Below are 21239 nucleotides of genomic sequence, written 5' to 3'. Positions count from 1 at the left end.
AAGGAATGTACATGTGTATATTATTGTATGAAAAGACGACCTGATTAAATGAAAAATGAGTATAAAATATTTTCTATAAGTTTTCAAGCAAATCAGTTTTTTTTGAATCAGTTGAAATTTGGGCTGATGTTGAATTGAATTTTAAAATTTATGCAAAATTGAAACTTAAAGAAATTAAAAATTAATTGTTAAATCCGTAACTTTATATGGTTAAACTAAATTTAATTTTTTTTGATTTTAAATTATTTTATACATCACGTATTTTTACTTTTACTTAAACTTTTATAAAAATTTTATTTCATTTTCAGGTAAAATCTTAAACGCCGATTGAACATTGTAGTTATTGATTGTCGAGTTAAATTGAAATTACGCTACAATTCTATATGTAGAATATTTAAGGTATGATTTTGAATATTGTGAAGGGGGACGTCCTCGACGTTGGTTTTTGAAAATCAAGATTAGTTTTTGTAAATGATTTGCTCTATATTTAAAAAATACAAAATTTTGTAAAGGAAATTTTAGATTTATTTTCTTTTCCAATATGTCGCATGTTCACTATGAACTTAACCAGAAAAAACCCTTATTTTAACTAATTACATCCGTAGAAACAAATACAAATTATAATTATGTTTTATGTTTAAATTTAAGTAGATTTCGCCTCTTAAAACGCAACTATATTGTTAATATTATTCATTGATTTTTTGAGGTCCCAAATATTGTAAATTCAATTTGATATTTTGAAATCTTTGATGTTTTTCAGATATTAGATAATTCAAGAAAATATTTCAAGAAAATTTGTTTAAATGAGTTAAGTTTGCTCTTAGTATAGATATATGATGCTCATTATATATGTGATTGTAAGCGCTACATATAGCATTGGGAAACTGGTCCCTATTTGAATTAATCAAAAATTAAATTGAAATTGAAAAGTAAAAGTGGTTGGTGCAATAGGGCTCCAGTACCTATTAAAAAATACGTGATTGGTTAAATAGGCTCCAAGTGACATATTTCTTATACACATTGCTAAAATTTTATATTTAAATAATTAGTTTCCTCTTAAATAATTCAAGTTCTAATAAAGAAATATAATATTCTAGAGGGCTTCAAACTGATTTCTTAAAAATTTCAAATAAGAATTTTAATATATTTATGAATTTTGTATTATGTGGATATTTAAAGGATTTTTTCTTCTCAAAAATTTTTTTTTTTAAATTATTTTGCTTCTAGTGCCAATTTTACCTTTTAATGAATTTAGATTTTATACAATATCCCAGATCCAACTTTGAAAATAACGTAAAAGTGAAATGTGTCCCATTAAAATAATGATAGAAATCAAAGAAAGAAAATTGGTGTAGAAATTTTTAAGGTATAGTCTTTATAAACACACACGTACATACATTAATATCATATAGTCCTAACATAATTTAAGTAGCAATTTTATGGAAGAAAAAAAAAATTATACTTGAAAAATTTTACATGATTAGTGCAATTTAAAATTTTTTTTGGTTATGGTAAAAAAAAGAAAATTTATTAGAGTGAATATGTGACTTAAATTTTCGAAAATATTTACCTTAGGTTTATTCTATTTAATTTTTTTTTTTGTTTTTGTTGACAATGCATGTAGAAAATTACTTTTAACTTTATAAAATTTTATAATTAATTATTTTTGTTTTAAAGAAGCCACTATACAAATAATAAGAAATGCTGATGAGATGACACACTCTTATATAAGAAAAATTAAAAGAAAATAAAAATCGTGGTTTTTCTTTCTCTTTCTTGTGAAAAATTTATATACATAAGTATGTAGTTAACACGCATTTTTATGTAGTTTATGCCATTATTATGTAATAAAATATTTTTTAAAAGTTTTAGTGTTTCATCAGTTCTTGTGATTTATACATGTTTGCAATGTGTGTTTATAAACGTATGTATATGTATTCAAGAAAACTTATAGAGATTTACATACATATTTATTTATTTTTGTTTGTTTTATTTTCTTTTTGTTGGCAATCTACCAACTTCTTATAAAAGTCAATATACTTATGTATGCATTTAAGGGAGGTTTATATATTATTATGTACATTTACCTATATTTTATTATGATTTATAGTTCTTGCACACACAAACACACATGTGTACTTACACAAACATAAAGAAATAAAGAAAAGTTTAAAATTTAAAGAATTGAAGAACATTTTCTTTCTTTTATTTGCTATTTTTGTTTTTTTTTTCTTGGCTTTTTATCATTCGAATGCAGTACAAGTTTTTCAAGAATATACGAAAGTTTCTTTATTATTTTCTTAAAATTGGAATACAAAAAAAAAAAATTGAAAATAAGAAAAAAAAATTAACGATGAAAGTTAAACTGAAATCATAGCGTTGTTTGTTTAAATCAAAAAACTTAAAAATCCTAGAAAATAAATTTTTATTTATGTATTTGTTTTTTTTGCTGTTTTTTTTTGGTGCTGCTTTACCATTGTTGCGAATAACAATTGAAAACGTTTTGTTGCAATCTTCATATAGCAAAAGAAATGTTTTTTTTTTTTAATGAAATATGATTTTGAAAATTTTTTCATGTTGAAAAAATATGATTAAAAAAAAAAATTCTCCTAAAAGATTGTCCTATTTTTGCTCTTATTGAATTTATTGTATGTTTATAGTATATTTGAATAGTAAAATTAGATTTCACATGATTAAATAAATATACAGAAAATTTTGTATTGTTTGCTCTCATAATTGGAAAAATATCAAATTTTGGTATAAGAACAATCAAAGAAAATAAATTCACATGTCCTTAAAAATTTATGCTAAAAATATTTAATAAAATATTTTTATTAAATTATACAAATTTATTAGAATTTAATAGTATAGTGGACATGAGTTAAAAAATTCAAAATACAATTAAACGTAGATAATTTTCGATGCAATAAAACATTTATAGCATAAGTTATTATAAGAACTGTTAACACAATGGAACGTTACAATATTTTTGGCAATTTTAATCATAATGCCTCATTTGTAACATATTTTAATTGATTTTTTATCAAAAAATATTTATATGTACAATACTTTTTCCATATGGTAAGTAAGAGCTGTTACAAATTTTTGAATGTTTTCCTTAAGTTTCACTTGTCTTTATGTCATTCACTTAATTAAAAGTTTATGAAAAAATTTAATGAATTTAATAAATAATTCAAAATTTTTTCTGAAAAATTTTGCAATTAATTCTATAAAGTAGGTAAAACCCTTGCAATTCAAGTTTTCTTTTAAAGTTCCAACTTCGCACCGTATTACACTTTAATAATTTTTTTAATAAGTTTTCATTTTTAAATTTTCTATTTTGTTAGAAACATAAACAATATGCCTTTTTATATATCTACCCGTTACATTTTTATATATTTCGTTAAATTTTTTTTACAACTTAATTAATGTTAAACGAGTCGTTAATTTAAGCCAAAATAATTTAAAGGAAATTTTCATTAATTTTAATTCTGCCGTATATGTTACAATAATAAAGTCAAATCCAGAATTTAAAATAATTTATGAAAGCAATTATTGCAATATTATATTTAACTATATACTTGTAGTCTTTATTTGAACTCATATGTTCTTTTATTGCTGCTTTTATAAAAAAACAAAAGCAACAAAAACAATTCTTTTTAACATTAAATTTTTTATGATTAAGTCCGTATTTTGCCATTTAAGGAAAATTTTATTATAAAATTTTTACTGCACATTTTACTCCTTTATATTTTTTTTTTCGTTTTATTCTTTCCTTTTTACAATTGGTAATTTTTTTTATTATTGTTTAGTATAAAAATAAAATTAAGTATTTTGCTATGTAAATTATCCTTAATATAATATATAATTATCATATCATGAAATTTTCAAAATAATTGATAGTATTAAAATTAGCTTAACAAAACATTCATGTATACCATTACAACAACAATTGTGAATATTATATATTAAAAATAAAAAAGAAAACAACCGAAAAAAAAACGACATTGTAATAAAGTAATTTTTTAAAAGTTATTCTATTAAAAAATCAGCTATACCTTCTTCATTGGATTCTTATACAAAAAAAAAAAAATAATAATAAACAAATAAAATAGCAATATTTTTTAAAAACGAAAAAAATAATAATAGAATGCTAGTACAAGAACTCCACGAAACGGCTTGCTACAAAGTATAATATTGTGAGCACATCAAAAATTACAGGGTCTAATAAATTTTTAATAATACCCTCCATTCGTATTTTAATACACAACTCAATTTGAAATTAAAAAGCACTTCATATATAAAACAAAAAAGAATAAGAAAAAATAGTCAAAAAATCATTCGCTTTTTAAATTCACGATCGTTAAAAAAAGGTTTAATGGTTAAAACGTCAGGATATAAAAATGAAAAAAAAATAAAGTATAGCAAGCAAAAATGGTGATAAAATACAGACTAAGTATAATATAAGGAAAAAATACAATACCGGTGAAGAGAGGATAAAATGCGATGGTTTTAAATAAAAAAAAAAGAAATACACACACACATATACATATATAGTCATGATATACGAACGTAAAATATAAAAATCCGTTATCATATAAAATCATTGATAGTCAGCGTAAGTGGTGTATATAAATTGCATGAAATGAAATCGGAGACGAAAGATTCGAAATGAAATGAAACGAGTCACCTTAGCATAGCATAGAAAAAAAAGGAATAAATAAAAAGGGAGTAGAATGAAAATATGCTCAAAACTGAATGTTTTACATAGTCAGGCAGTTTTTATGTTATTTTTTTTTTTTGTTTCACTTTTCAACTTACTTTACTGCTTTTTCCTACTGTTTTTATTTTTTTTTTTTTGATTATATTTTATTTGGCGCTCTTTTAACATTGTAACTGTTACACGCATTCTTCTTGTAACAAAATTTTATTTCTTTAATATTATTCTAAAATTCTTTGGAAAAATTCGAAGAGGGCTAAATTTTATGGTAAAAATTAGGTCAGCAAATTTTTGTTTGCGTTTTTGTTTTTTTTTTTGGCCAAAGTATTTTAAATCTTCAAAAGTCTACAAATAAAAAAAATATGAGAAAAAAAACGGAACATTCCTTTTCGGTTCCGTTTTTTATTTTATGCCTTACAGCATAAAGGTGGGTTTTGCAGCATTTACGGATTCTATTTTATTTTATTTTTCTTTCTTTTTTAACTTTTTTTTTTTAATTTTCCTTTTATTTATATTTTATTCATTTTTTATTGACATTTGTTTCTCTTTTTTTTTTTTCTTTTTGCCTTCAGATACCATTATAATAGCCGCGGCTTTTTTTTTTCATTGGCGGAATTCATTTTGTCTTATTTCGTATATTGACCATTTTTCATATAAGTATTAGAAGTCTTGTTCGGTACTGAAAATTATTTTTGCTTTGCGATTTTGAAAGATTTTGTCTTTGAAAATCAAAATGTCAGATAAAATTTGTATTTTTTGTCAGAGGCAAAAAAGCTTTTAACGCACTAAAAATATAATAAAACTATTTAAAATTATGGAAGAAATTAAAAAAAAAGGTTTGGTTTCGATTAGAAATTTAATGTTTTTATGAAAATTTTAAATTTATAATACGACAACCATTTTAAGGTTTTAATAGATCTTGGAATGAATGTACAAAAGCCATTTTTCCACTTTTTTTATAAAAATATAAAATTGCATATTTTGCGGCGTTGCTATTTTTTTAATGCGGATAATAATAATTTTCTATCTCGATTATCACTTAAAAGAATATTTCGTGTTCTTTTCGCTTGTTATTTACTCACTTGTAGTTAACGCGTAAGTAAAGTCACGGACTGGTGTTGGCAAAACAGCATATTCGTTCTAATTATCGTTTGGTTTATTTGCTGCATGAGTTGCCTTAACCAATTTACTAACACTTTTATTCAGGCACTTTTTTAAGCTAAAAATACACTCCTACCAACAACTCCTTTTTTAATAAAGGTGTCCAGAATTATTGGAAATCAACGTTGAGGGGAAATTCACCTTTAATTTTATAAAACACCTTATTGCTTGAAAAATTTTTTTAGACTGCGTATAAAAACTATTATCAACACGGATCTCGATTCACTTTTGTTATTCAATAATATTTTTGAATATCAATTTATTTTTGGCATACCAGATAAAATTTTTGAGAAACTCCCTTTAGTTCATTTGAGTCTACCTGTTTTTTTTTTTATTTATATTTTTACCATAAAATTTTAAGTTGTCAATATTTTTATTGTCCAAAGCAAAAAAAAAATTTTTTTAGTCATCTTTAATAAAGAAAAACAAAAAAAAATTTTAACGTTGCTTTTGTTATCTTCATTTTTTCTACTTTTAGTGGTTTGTAAATATTTTTGTTTTGTTATGGGCAAAAAATTTTGAAGAGCTTTTTTTTTTGTTTTTATTTGTTTGTTATTGCATAGGATACAAGAGGAGTGAGAAGGTACAGTAATTTCAATCTTATGAAAATTTTTGCAATGTTAAAAATTTCATTATATTTTTTTTTATGATCTAAAAAACAAAAATTTTATTATTTAAATATTTTTTATTTAAGGAAAGCAAAAATTTTAGAATAATAATACAAATTACGATTGTAATTAAAATTAATTCTATTCCAGATGCAAGAGGCTAATAATTACGTGATGTTTAGAAGGTTTGTGCGGGAATAAAATTTTTTTTGTACTTGTTATTTTATTTTATGTTTTAGATTACATAAGGTCATCTGGTTAAATCGTACTTGTTTAATATGAGATCATTAAATTTATTGAAAAAAATAAATGCATAACTAGATGCTTTATATTAGAAGTAGATAATAATTGGTACTTGAAAGAAAATTGTTATTTGGAATTTCTGAAATTTTGAGTTTAGAATACTTTTTAAATGATTTTTAGAAATGAAAGAATTGGTCTGCATAAACTTTAAAATTTTATATTTGGTTTCTTATTTTTCTAAATGGGTTCTACTTGAAAGCGAAATGAAGATCTCAACAAACTTTGCTTATCATTGCTGTACTTACTGTATCTTAAATTTTACCCTAAAAATGTACATTGTATGTTACATTTGCTCAAAAGAATTTTGAATTAAAATTGCTGATCTTGTTAAGAATTCATAATTTTTTTTTCTTTTAAAATACTGAATAAGAGTAGATTATAAGAGAATGGCATGAAACTGAAACAGTCATACAAGTTTTAATTTTATAAATTAGTCTACACTGTGCAATAATTAGAGCAATCAAGTTTGTAAATTACTCTTTTCTGTATTATTTTAAGTTCTCTTAATTAAAATTTAATTTTAACTAAATTTAATAATTGCATTTATAGTGTTTGTTTTGATTTTTTTTGTTTTTTTAAAGTTCCCTATATACAAAGAGTGAATAAAAAAGTAGATCAGTTTTAAAATATAATTTTATAGTTTCGCCGTATTGTTTGCATATTTGTTTTTTATTTAGTTCTTCTTTTTTGCCATTAAAGAGTAGTTTTTATGCAACTAATTAAATAAAAATTATTCTGTAATTAAAATGAAACTTTACAATAAGAAAAACGAAAAAAAAAGTTTTCCTCTAATTAATGAAATTATTGTAAAAAACAAAAAAAAAAAGAAAATTGCAAATTAAAAAAAAATAGGAGTTGAAAAGGGAAAATCAGAAGCGAATGAATTTAGGTCATTAAAGCGTTCTTTTTGAATTTTTTTTCAAATTCTAATAAAACTTTTCATTTTTTATTTAACAACTTCCAGTTATTTCGAATTTTCATTATTGTTTTATTAAATTAAATAATAAAAGTCAAAAAAATTTTTTTATATTTCAAAGCAACTTTAATTCAAATTGTGTTTAAATTTTTTCCTTCTTTTATTCTTAATCAAATTCTAAATTTTGTGCCATTGATGATGTTTATTGGCAAAAATCAATTAAAAGTTCATTATTTTCAATTTGGTTTAAAATTTTCATTCTATTATTTTTAAAAATTTTTTAAAGGCCTTTTTTCCTTTTTAATAAAACATTCATTAAAAATTTGTGATAAATGTCCGATAAAATTATTACAACATCTGTTATACATTAACATTTTTACCGACCATATTGTGTAAACAATAGGTAGGTTATGTGATGGCAACAAATTTTGCATATCGAGTTTTCGGTGGGAATGCACTTCTCCATAGTAGGGAAGTGTAAGTAAGCTATTTTTAGCGACCTGTCGGTCTGTCGGTCTGTGTGTGCACGCGTGTATCTCAAGTTCGGCTGAACCGATTTTTAAGAAATGTTATATGTAAGTTTATTTACCATGGTACGGACTGATCAACTTTTGGGATATATCAGGCCTCGGGAACTGCACTCTTTAGCGGGCCTGTTTTACATTTTTGAACATTTTGAAGAAAATATTCAACCGATTTACTTGAAATTTCATATATAAGCTTTGCTCGACCGTCCGCAAAAATTCCTAAATTTTGAAAGAAATCAGGCATCAGCAACTAGACGTTTACTACGGGCCAAATATACATTTTTGTGTATATAAAGAGAAATAATCAACCGATTTCATTGAAATTTAATATTTTCACCATATCTCAGGAACGAATTGATGGAATTTCTTGAAATTTGATATTTGAGTTCTGGTTGTTACCGAAACTAACTGGCGAGCATTTCCGGGAATTCAGGTAGCACAAAGCGAAATTCTACTAAGAGCCAAATTTACATTTTTCTAAGTATGTTAACTATAAGCTTACTAATGTCCTTAAAATTGGAAAGAAGTATTTAACAGACATTTTTATAATATTCTGTAACACTTTCATTTAACTAGACAATACACAATGCGGTCGGTTATGTGCTGACCACATCAGAGTTTTTCTTTTACTGGTTTCATTGAAAATCATATTAATTTTAAAAGCAAAGGTATTATGAGTTATTCTTGTTCGGTCTTACTGATTTAATTTTACATATTGTAAGGTGGAATAGTTAATATAACAATGGAATTCTACATGGATTATTTACAGAAATATTGGAGCAAATGTTTCATAAAATCAAAATTAATATTGGAAATTAAAATTAATAATAAAATGAATAAAAATGTGGAAACCGCGGGAACGCTTTTGTTTAATAAAGTATAGATTTTTTAAATTTATAGTATAACAAATTTTATATTAGTTTCTTTCACACATTTTGCAAATATGATTTTAATAAAGATTTGGTTTAAAAGATTTAGAAAAACAAAATCAATTTTTGGTGAAGAAATTTAATATTTACTTATACTGGGACTTTCAATTTGTGCTTTGTTTGAGTTGTAGTAGAAAACGCTTTCATTATCAGGCTAAAAAAAATTGGGCTTATTTTCAATTAAAAGTCTTTCAATTAGTTTTCTATACTTGTATAAAAAACTAATTGAAAGACTTATAATAACTTATTGAAAAGTTATTAAGACTCGAAGAGTTATTCAATTTTTGCTCTTCATAAGATAATTGTGTTGTGAAAAATCATTAAAAAAAACCATTTGCCAATTATTTATGTTGTATATTAAAATCAGTTTATTACCAATTCCTTGTTTTTTTATAATTCATGTTTTATGAGTTTGCTATATCCAATTAATGTTATTACCCCTGGCATGGCGGTTCTTAATAAAAAATTATTGATTATTGAAAATTTAAGGGTTCTAAAATGCTGAAAGTACTATTTTCACTTCAATGAACTCATTAAATAAAATACATATTTGTTTTCTTGTTTTTATTGTTCTTTTGTTTTTTTTGCCCCTTTTATTTCAATATTCTGTCTTTTGTTACTTTAAATATTGTCTATGATGGGGTTGGCCTACTTTTTTGTTGGCGTGTTTTCATTTTCTTATTGAAATTTTATAGTCATAAATTTGTTTGATAGCCAAGGATTTAATTGTTAACCACTTGGCGTCAATATTTTAACAATTATATTTTGTTGAAAAGCACAAATTAAAAATCAAAAAAAAAGAAAAATAATAATAAAGTATGAAGAAGTAATGGTTAAGAAAATTGCTATGAAAAGTAATAAAATAAAAATTTATATTACACAAAATTATTGTAAAATATGGGTGCAAAATAATCCGAATTGGGATAGGAAGAGGGAGATGGAACAACAGCTTTTTGTTATAATTTATTATTTTATTTTGGATAATGAAAAAAATAAGAAAATGGGCAAATTGCTTAAATTGAAAATTAATAAAATTGTTCATTAAAATTTTCTGCTTAATTTTGTAAAAGATATAATTGCTCACATCGAAAAAACCGGTTTGAAGTATGATAATTTTGTAGTAACTTTTTTATTCCACAATTTTAATATGTCACTTTTAAATTTTTCTTTATTTATTGCATATTTTTAGGGGAAGTGAACTTTTTGTGAATGCATGTTATTAATATTAATTTATGTATGAATATGTTTTCGTTAATACAATGTGGTTGAAAGTAACATACTTAAGCCTCAATGAAATGAGGCTTAAGTGTAAATTTTAAAAATGAAATGAGTTTTCCATTATATGACCAATATAAATACATAATTATATCAAATCTATGTAACAAAAAAGTTTTGAGTTTCGTTAAAGGTAAACAAAAAAATATTATCACGAGAAATCACGGCTAAAATTAAGGGTTAAATGATTCAGAACTATAGACTTAACAAATATGTTTGATAATATTTTAAAAACTTACATTTTTGAACCAAAATTTCTATAGGACACAATTAATATATGTGGTTGTTTTAATATTATATAAATATGCATACTTTGTATACAAATGACCCAAATATTTCTAAAATTGATGTGTTGTGGTATACCCAAAATATATTGTGACAAAGTTTTAGAAGAACCACAAAAAGAAATGTTTGTGTTTTAAAAAAAAAAAATATTTGAATTTAAAAAAAATTTATATTTTTGTATGTTGGCAAACGTTTAATTAATGGAAAATAAATAATTTTATTTGACTATTTTTTTTATATAAAAGGGAAATAGATAATATATTCGTAGAATAAAATATAGAAAACCACACTTTTTTTTATTTTTTATACCACATTAACTATAGAAAATAGAAAATCATGTTTTATCATTTTGTACCTAAATATGTACATAATATTGAAAAATTATTTAAATGTTATTGATAAAAAAATTTTAAATTCTTTGAAAATAATTTTAATAATTTTCATAATAATTTTAACTTTTTAATCCAAAAATTTTTATTGATTTTTAGAAAAACCCCATTATGGAGCATATTTCTTTACATATTTGTATATGAAGAAAGTAGATTTTTAATTTATAAATCGCAATGTTATAAATATTGAAACCGTCATGAAATCGGGTCATGCTCTCACTTCCACATATAATTCTATATGCGTTTTTAGTTATTACATTTTGCGGGCAATTCTGCATTTCAACGTTTCTAGTGTTATGTCAGTTAGAATTTATAATAATCAAGATTAATACCTTTGGAATTTTTTGTTTGGGTTGGTTAAATTTTAAGTCTTTGTAGCAACTGAACTACTTTACTATAATAACTCTCTCACCAATTGTATCAATTTCAATCTTAACTATTAACAATAATGTGACTATATATAAAATGGAACAAATTCTCAAGTTATTTGAAAAAGTGTCATACGTGTCACAAGAAATTTCTTTAAAAAATGCTATAATTTTATTACAAAAGAATACATTCACATTTCTGTATACATATAATAATATTATGTATAATGACAATTTAATTCATATATGTAAGAGCACCACACTATCATTTTTAATTTTATAAAGAAAAAAATTACGTAATTTTTCATTTAAAATAAAAAAAAAAATTATTTTATTTCAAAATTTCTTTAGTACAAGTTTCCTCTTGCACACAATAGTAAGGTACAGATAAAATGAAATAAACAGAGATTCAAAGGAAATTTCCATTTTTATTCTTCAGGATCATTGTTATCTCGTATATTATGTATGTATATATGAATGATATTTCATATTCTTTTGATGTTGACTGACATTTTAATGTAAATCGGTATGTATGTACTTGTACACATAATTTTTTTTTGTATATCCAACATTATTTATTTTCTTTATTTTGTCAACTGAAAAAAACCTACTTATAATGGTCTGTTAGGCATTTAGCTTTAAGGTTTTCAGGTCACCACTATAAATATTCAAATTTTCTAACTTTTGTGGTATGTACGTAAATGTGAATGTAGGAAAAAATTCGAAATTGTTTTATATGTGACGTAATCTGTAATTTCTTTTTGATTCTTTTAAATTTAAATTCATATTTTATTTTGCCTGTACAATATTTATTCAATAATAAAAATCCAATGGTCAATTGTTTTTTATTCTCATTTTATTTTTTTGGCATGGCATTGGCTTACATTGTTATTTTCATCTTTTACCATTGAAATTTTCTTCAAACTTTGTAAAATTCTTTTTAATATTTTTTTATTGTTTTAGTTGTTGTTGAAGTCAAAAGGAAATTGTAAAACTATTTCGTATTTAAAATTGCTAGGAAGTTTTGTTTATTTAAAATTTAAAGTATAAAGAGCATTGTAATATTAAAGGTCACTATAATAATTTTTTTTTTTCTGAAAATTTTCATAATTTTCTTATTTTTTAGCTCTGCAATTCCGGGTTGTTTTTTGTTTTTCTATATTCTGTAAATAGTTTTGTGTTTTTAAATGTGAGAGTACATGAGAATGTAAGAGATAGAGAGAGAAAGAGGGAGAGAGAGACAGAAAAAAAAAATGATTTTTAAAGGTAAAATTTCCTATTGTCTCAAAAGTTTTTGTTTGGTAAAAGCAAGAAAAAAAAAAGAGGAAAACAAAATTAATGTTTTGGAAAAATTGTTTTGTTAAAAAAAACAAAGAAAATAAAAAAAACAGAACAAGAAATAAATAATAAATGAAGTTTTTTTTTTTGTAGTTGTAGATGGAAAATTATTTAAAAATTGTCGAACATGAATATTTTGAATAGTTTTAAATAAACTATAATTGAAGGTCATAATTTCTGTAATTTATGGTAATTACATAAAAATCTTTTTAGGTAAAACTTGTAAAATATTGTATAAATGAGTATTTATTTACAAATATAAGTATATATTTACATAAATTATTATGTTGGCATTTCTTTTTTGTACAATTAAAGAAAATAACTTGAAAAAAATTATACAAAAAAATTAATTTAATACAATTTTTTTTTTATTAAAGTTGTCAAGAAATAAAAATAATAATTAATAATAATTATAGCAATTTTGAAAATAATTTATTTTATTTTTGGAACTGATGAGAATTACTTTATTTGTATATAAACACAACTACTTCAGTAAAGTTCTGAGAAAAAAGTGGAAAAAAATTAAGGTAAACTTTAATGCTTGAATAAGAGAAGTTTTGTAGCGAAAACGTTAAAGAAGGTTTTATTGAAGGTTTAATTATAAATATTCGTTGTTTTAATACTGAATAAATTATTGAATTTTTGTATTCAATGTTAAGAGTTCAGGGAAAAGTTTAAAAAATAACAAATTTATTTCAGAATAGAAATTTCAAATTTTAATGATAACTTTATGATTTCAATTGTTAAAAGTTAAAAAAAATTTTTAAATTTTAATTAAAAATAGAAAACCGGTTAACAAGTGCATATGCCAATAGAGTTATTTATATGATGAATTTAAAATTAATTATAAATGAATTTTAGTTACTTATAAAAATTTATACTTGATTTTCTTTTAATTACGGCATTCCATTAAAATCATTTTAGTTTTTTCTATTGTTTACTTTAACTTTACCGACCGTATACTAAAGGAGGTTATGTGATAGCATCAAAGTTCGGATACCATCGGCGGTAGGAAAGCGAGTTGTACAAAATAAATTATTTTGTAGAGATGTTTGTCTGTCGACCTGTGTTTGCCATGTCATGAATAGATCAAGTTTTAGCATAAGTAAAAGGTTGGGGATTGAACCTTTTTGCAGGCCAATTTTACATGTGTGCGCATATCAAGAATAATAATCAACCAAATCGATTGAAATTTAATATTTGAACAATGAGGGTATGAATTTTTTGAAAAGATCAGTTTTGTACCAGACCAATTTTATATTTTTTACGTTACCATTATTTCAAGAAATTTTATCAATATGAGCTCCGTATTATTGATAAATTTTCTACAAAATTTAATATTTCAGTTCTGGTTGTTACCGCAACCAATTGACAAACTTTTCAGAGAATTCAAATTTGGCAGAGAGCGAAACTATATATACTAAGACTTAAATTTACACTTTTCTAGGCATGTTAACTAAAAGCTTATTAGTCTCCTTAAAATTGTAAAGAAGTATTTAAAACGCATTTTCATAATCTTCTGTAATACTTTAACTAAAATAAACAATGCACACTGCGGTTAGTTATGCTTTGACCATATCAGATTCTTTTGAATTGTACTTTGAAATGCATTCAATATTGTATCAATATTGATGAATAATCCACACGTTATAATTATAAGAAAAATCAAACGAACTAAGACACATTGTTTCTCTGTGGACAGACGGTGCTTATATGTACCGTTCCGGAAATTGGACTTGTGTTAGATATCTATAAAAACTTTCTTTTAATTTTATTGGCATTAAAGCTTTATAAAATACAAAACTCATATTTTTTTGGTTTTTATTGACTTACAACAATATATGAATAAAGGAAAAAAAAGTTAAATAATATTTCAGCATTTAGTTTCTTTAGTTCCAATTTTTCAATTATGTATGTAAGTTTATTCACATTTACGCATAAATATATAGAAAGAAATAAGTCCATTTAATATTTCGTCCATTTAATATTTAAAAGTTCATAATGTAGTTCGAAAAATGGAAGTACTGAAGACGGAATTTAAGGCGGAATTTAAGACGGAACTAGTTTTGCTAAAAAAATGTTTAAGAGAAAATATTTACAATATTAATTTTTTTCTGTAAAAAAATTTAAATTAAGATTTTATATGCAAAATGACAACTAATACAAAATATTATTAAATTTAATTTGTTTTTAAGAAGTATTTCACTTTTATGTGAAACAATCAAAATTTAAATTACTTTTTATTAAAAGTGAAAATATTTTTAAAAGTAATTTTCAAATCCTTTAATTTTTAATATCCACTATAAAACACATTTTTCAAATGAACTTTGAAATATTGCAATCAAATGTTTCAAAACAATTTTAACAGGGAAGAAATATTTAAAAATTCTTTTTACTACTTGTATAATTGAAATAAAATTAAAAATAAAAAGGGTGTTTTTTTTTTTTTAAATTTCAATTGCATAATTAACTTAAGTAATTCAATTTAGTTCGTTACATACAATAACTATTTTAACCTCAATCTTAAAAACATAAAATATACTTCTGCCATACTTAATGTTTAAAAATTAATTAAAAATAGTGTAAGTACTTACGATGAAATAAAAAATTTTGTTATTTAATTTTTATAAGCTGTCAAAAAATATCTTTAAAGTACGGGCACTTTATTCTATAAAAATACTTTTATTAAGTATTTTTTCTTTCTTTTTTTTGATTTAATTAAGATGGTGAGTTTTATTTTGTCTTTTATTTTACTTTTGCTCTAATAAGAGTATCCTTTTTTAATTATCTCTATACATATACATATATATATATACGAAAAAACAAGTTGAGAAAAAAGTATCCTTTCATTAATTTTTACAATTTATAACCATCTGTCCTGACATGTCCCTTGTCTACTGTTATATTATATACATATAAATTGCATAAAAATAGGAAAAAAAAAAATTGTTACTTTCTTTTTTAAGAAGGACATTTTAGGAAAAAATAAAAATTTAAAGAAACCTAATTGCTACTTGAGACATTTGGATAAATTTTTATATATAAATAATTAAAGAAAATTAACTATATACCATTTCCATCTTGAATTTTAAAAATGTAGCTATGTATATTATGTTTGTAGGTATGAAAATAAAATATAGCTCATCATCTTATACTTTAGTATTATAAGAATATATATATATACAATTGTAATATCCACAAATATTTCAAAAAAATTAAAATAGTTTAAGAACCTAAATAAAAAATAAAATATATATATATACATATATAAATAAATAAAGAAATTGCGAAAATGAAACTGACGTAATTTTTTTTCTTCGAATTCTCTCTTAACATTTAACAAGAAAATTCCTGTTATAGTAGAAAGTTTTTACTATTGTCTTGTCGTTCTATTTTTTTAAGAAAGAAAATTAGGTTAATTTCATTTCTATCTGTCTTACTTCTCTTTCTTCTAATGAATTTAATGAATTTCTTAAATCTGAAGACAAAACAAGGAAAAATTTTCATTTGGTCAGGATATTTTTCAAAGAATAACCCGAAGATAAAAAAAGGACTATAGCTATATTATAGGTATACATAAAACACGATTAAAGTAAGTGTACTTATATTAGTATTGTACTTATATCGAAGTATTTAATATATATGTATATTGTATATTAAAAATTAAAATAAAAAAAAAATACTTACAATGTACAACTAGCCGCCACTTGTCCTCAATGTCACTACTTGGAATGAATTGATTCTCAGCTCGACAAGTCAAATATTTTCCATCATCCTCTTTTGTTGGTGTAAATGTCAAAATACTTAAAGATTGATTGTCTGGTTCTGAAAACTATATATAAACAAAGGAAGAAAAAAATCAGGAAATTATAGCAAGAAAAATATTTCAAAATGGTTTTCAAATTAGAATTTTCTTTGATTTAAAAGTTGTAAAATTTTTGCTTACTTTTGCTTTTATTTTTCTCTTTTGTTTATTGTTTTAAAGGAAATATCATTTCTTTTTTCTTTGATAGTAAATAAAAATTACAAACAAAAAAAAAACAAAAACAACTTGAGTTGGATAAAAAAGCAAAAAGAAAAACTCACATTTTTTGCCAGTCTTTTAATTTGTTTATTTCCTTTCCACCAAGTGATCATTGCAGCTGGCTTCGAGCCTGAACTTTTACATTCAATATCATAAGTTCTTTCTGCCGAAACGAATTTCTCTTTTGTTAAAATATGTACAGCGATTGGTTTAACTGTAAATAAACAAAAACAAAATTTTAAAACAGTAAAAATAATAAGAGATTACAAAGAGAAAAGAAAACTAAGTAGAAAAGGATATTGAAAATTTTTTTTTTTAAATTAAAGTTTTATTTGTTTTAAGAATAAAACACGATAAAAAAAACTTTCTTTTTTAAAAAAAAAAAAAAAAAACAATAATTATTTTGAAAATTTCATTGATTAAACAAAAATAACTAGTTATTCTGTTTGATATTAGTTGATGGAAGAATGATAAAATTTTTCAAATTAATTAATTTTTATTTCAAAATGTAAATAATTAATAATACACAAAAAAAAATTATTATTCTATCGTATATTAAATTTTTTTGTTAATCAGGAAAATGTTGGTTTTTGTGCTCTTCCTATTTGAATTAATAAAATTTTTAATGTTTCCAATTAATTTTATAATAAAATTTCTATTCCGAAAAACATAGTATTGTTAAGTGATTTTGCATACGTTCTTTAGGAAGTAAATTGGTGAGTGACTTAAAAAATGCGGTATGAAAAAATTCTATACAGTTTATTCACCATTTTAATTGTTATTTTATTGTCAATGTCAAAATTATTAAGTCAAGCCAGAGGTTAAATAAAGTGCAACATTTGTGAAAAAAAAATACTACAAAAAATATATATTACGCAATAAATAATTTTTGCATACTTTCAGGATGACAACAAAAATAAAAAAAATGTTAATTGCAAAATTGAAATATTGCTAAAGAGGATTGAAGAAACAGTTTTGTTGGAAACGAACAAAAAAATTCGACAGAAAACCATTTTCTATTAGAAATATGCGAATATAGTACAAGCACGGCCATTTTTGTTAAATGAATAAAACGAGTTGTTTCAGTTGATTTGCTACACGTGCTGAAATTTATCTTTTTTTTTACGTAAACAAATTCTTCACTTCTTTCCACTTAAATGAGAAAAGATAATCAAAATTTATTGTTTTATTAATGTCATTACGTACGTAATTTTTTAATAAATAAGCGTGATTTTACATAAAGAAATATTTTAATGAATTTACTTAATGAATTGATTTAAATAATTCTTTAAATTATCTATCTTATTCAATGGCAACAAGATTTTCTCATATACATTTAAAATTCTTATTAATGTAAATTTTTAAATATTTAGAATTGCTTTCAAAAACATTTTCTTTGAAAATAATTTCGAGGAGATAAGACACCATAGAAACCTTTCATACTGTAAATTATTTAATTATGAACACACTTCCGTATTATATATTAAATATTTATATACATGCAAATGTATGTACTTACGATTTACATCCAAAATCACAACTTTACTATTCGGTGGTGTTAAATTTGTATTACTGGCCATGCATACTAAACGTGAATCTAAATGTTGACGTCCAATATTTGGAAATGATAAATGATTCACCGTTGTACCATCTGGTTTATGCTCGAATGATTCATCTATAACTGTATTATCTAAATACCAGGTAACATTTGGACGCGGTCGACCTAAATAATATAAAAAAGACAAAAACAAATTACCAAAAGAAAACAAACAAAATAAATAAAAACATTTTATAAAAAATTATGAGTAATTTTATACTATTATACAAAAATTATGTTCCCAATTTAATATTGTGTTATTTTATCCACACATATGTATATAAACATTAATATAAGCTTGTAAATTTGGTATAAGGATAAAATTAGAATGCCAGAATATATTAATTTTTGCGTACACAATATTTTATATGTGAATAAGTAGGTGGTTAATAATAATATATCATGTAGAAATATAGTTGTAAGTCTATAGAATAACACAACCTACATATATAATACAGGCAATATTTTATTTAATTTGAAATATATGGAGGAATAAAATAAAAGGATTATTTTGATAATAAAATTAACAAAAATTTTGCTCATATACAAATACATTATTATATCAGATGTGACCTTATATTATAGGTATGTGCATTTAAAATAATTTAGAATGGAATAATTTAAATATCGTGACTGTTTCAATTCATTAATAATTGCTGATTAACTATATATGTATATACATTATATAAAAAGGATTTGTATAGCAACAATTGCTGTTATTTTAAAATTAAAATAATTTGTTTCGATTTAAAATTATTTTTAGAAAATAAATAAATAAATGTATCGTGAAGTACAATTTTTCAAATTATTTATTTAATTTATGTACCTATATAAAATTTTTTTGTATATTTATATTTGTGAGTATTTGTATTTAAAATTTGTGTTATACCTACATATTGAAACTTAATAAACTATAGTTTTATGGGAATTTGCATATGAGATTTATAATGAAATTTCGATAAAATATGAGAATTAATTTTATTTGGTGGAAAGGGAACATTTATACTAATTTCAAAACAAACATTAATATATTTTTATTTTATATACACGTAACTCTGTACGTGTATCTGCTGACATTAAAACATTTAGTGGACTTTTCGAATTTTTATTTTTTTGAAGCTTTTATTTTATATTTAAGAGAAGTAATATTCTGGAATCAATATATTGTTTTGCATAAGAAAATTTAAAATTGAATGTTTTAGCTCATAAATAAATTTATTCAGGAGTTCTTTATTAAGAGAATTAAAAAGAGAAAAAATATATCATTTTACAAATATTGGAAAACTTCTCGACAATGAAATAGAAATTTTTTTCATGCAACAGTAGAAAAGATGGGTGAAGTCAGAGTAGTAAGTTAGCATGTTAATGGAAAATATCAAAAGAACGACTTAAATTGTTTAATGCCAACTATAAAGATTCATTGTAAATAATTTTTAATTATGGCTTTTCTACTACGACTCGTTTTATTATCTTTTCTCTAATATTATAGAGAAAAAAATATTTTTGTTCATTTTTATAAAGAATATATTAAAAGAAATAAGCACATTGTTATTGCTTAGCTATACTTAGGTACATATAAAGCTTACAAATTTTTGAGTACTTTTCAACAATAATTTGCAAAGTAATATCACGAACATTTTCATAAAACCTAAGATCATTCGTTACCAAACGAAATTTGTAGATATTATCTAGAAAGCAAAAATTAATTAGTGAAAATTTAATAAAAACTTCAAAATATTTTAGAAATTCAAATTAAAAAAAAATTTTTAATTTCATTTCAATGTTAAAATTTTTAAAATCCACCCGATTAAATGTAATATTCATAATATTTAGATTTTATGGTTTGGTAAATATTTTTTTGATTTGCATTTTCATAACAACTTTTAATATTTATAATTTTTATAAAAAAAGAAAAGAAAAACAGAAAGACACCTTCATGATTCTTACTTACCTCCATGAACTTCACAAATCAGTACCACATCACTTCCTTCATTATATGCCTCTACTGTTTTTGCTTTTTCATGCCGTTTTGCATCAAAAATTATTGGCCTCTCAGGAGGTACTGAAAAAAAAGAAAAATGGAAAAATTAGAAAAAAAAAGGTAAAATTTTTTCAGCACTCTTTTTGTTTAAGAAAATTCGAAGAAAATTCATATATGAATAAATAATACGTTTGGGTGTATTTGTTATTCAGTTTTTTTATTTTATTTCATAAATGTTTTGTAAACTTTGCTTATTATAAGTTATTTTCCTTTCTTTTAAAGTGGTTTATTTACCTTTTGTTTAAATTAAAATTTTTTTTTTCTTGTTTATTTAAATTTTTAATGATAATTTTGCTGAAACGATAATCAAATTTATTTTGTTTTTTTTTTTTTCGTTTTTTTAATATTTCAAATGGATGTACTCGAAATATTATTTTGTTAATACTTTTTTTTCTTGATTGTTGAATTTTGAAATGAAATTAAAAAAGAGAAGAAATGTCCTTGAATTCTCAGAGAGTATTTAAATATTTATAAATACAGTAATGATTTTTTAGGTCAATAAATTTCTGGTTACCAAAGAACAAAATATTAAGTATAAAGAAATTTTCAATGAGTAGGCGGCGACAATAACGCAATGTAAGTAAGAATAACTAAAAAGTCATAATTATTTTTTTACTTTACTTTTTTTTTATGCACATATATACATATTTATAACTGTATTCGAAATGTTTCATAATTTTCATATAAAATATGTACATATAAATCACAGAAGCAAATAATTGGGTAATAATTTTATAAAAAGATTTTCTTGGTCCTTT

The 21239-nt window shown here is 22.8% G+C and overlaps 1 protein-coding gene across 1 annotated transcript in view; it reads right to left on the bottom strand.

Moving 5' to 3' along the window:
• The window catches only part of LOC129612662 (protein turtle homolog A), a 116745-nt gene that overhangs the window by 60473 nt on the left and 35033 nt on the right, over positions 1-21239 (bottom strand). Inside the window, exons 4-7 of the mRNA XM_055526373.1 lie at positions 20392-20502; positions 18363-18566; positions 16906-17057; positions 16507-16651 (exon numbers count right to left, since the gene is read on the bottom strand). Coding sequence (XP_055382348.1) covers positions 16507-16651; positions 16906-17057; positions 18363-18566; positions 20392-20502 — 612 coding nt within the window. The remainder of the gene's footprint in view (positions 1-16506; positions 16652-16905; positions 17058-18362; positions 18567-20391; positions 20503-21239) is intronic.

Source organism: Condylostylus longicornis, unplaced genomic scaffold (genome assembly GCF_029603195.1).
Source record: "Condylostylus longicornis isolate FDR11 unplaced genomic scaffold, ASM2960319v2 ptg000004l, whole genome shotgun sequence".
NCBI classification, from domain to species: domain Eukaryota; kingdom Metazoa; phylum Arthropoda; class Insecta; order Diptera; family Dolichopodidae; genus Condylostylus; species Condylostylus longicornis.
The sequence above is the reverse complement of the archived record's forward strand: the minus strand, read 5'-3'. Positions and strand labels throughout refer to the sequence as shown.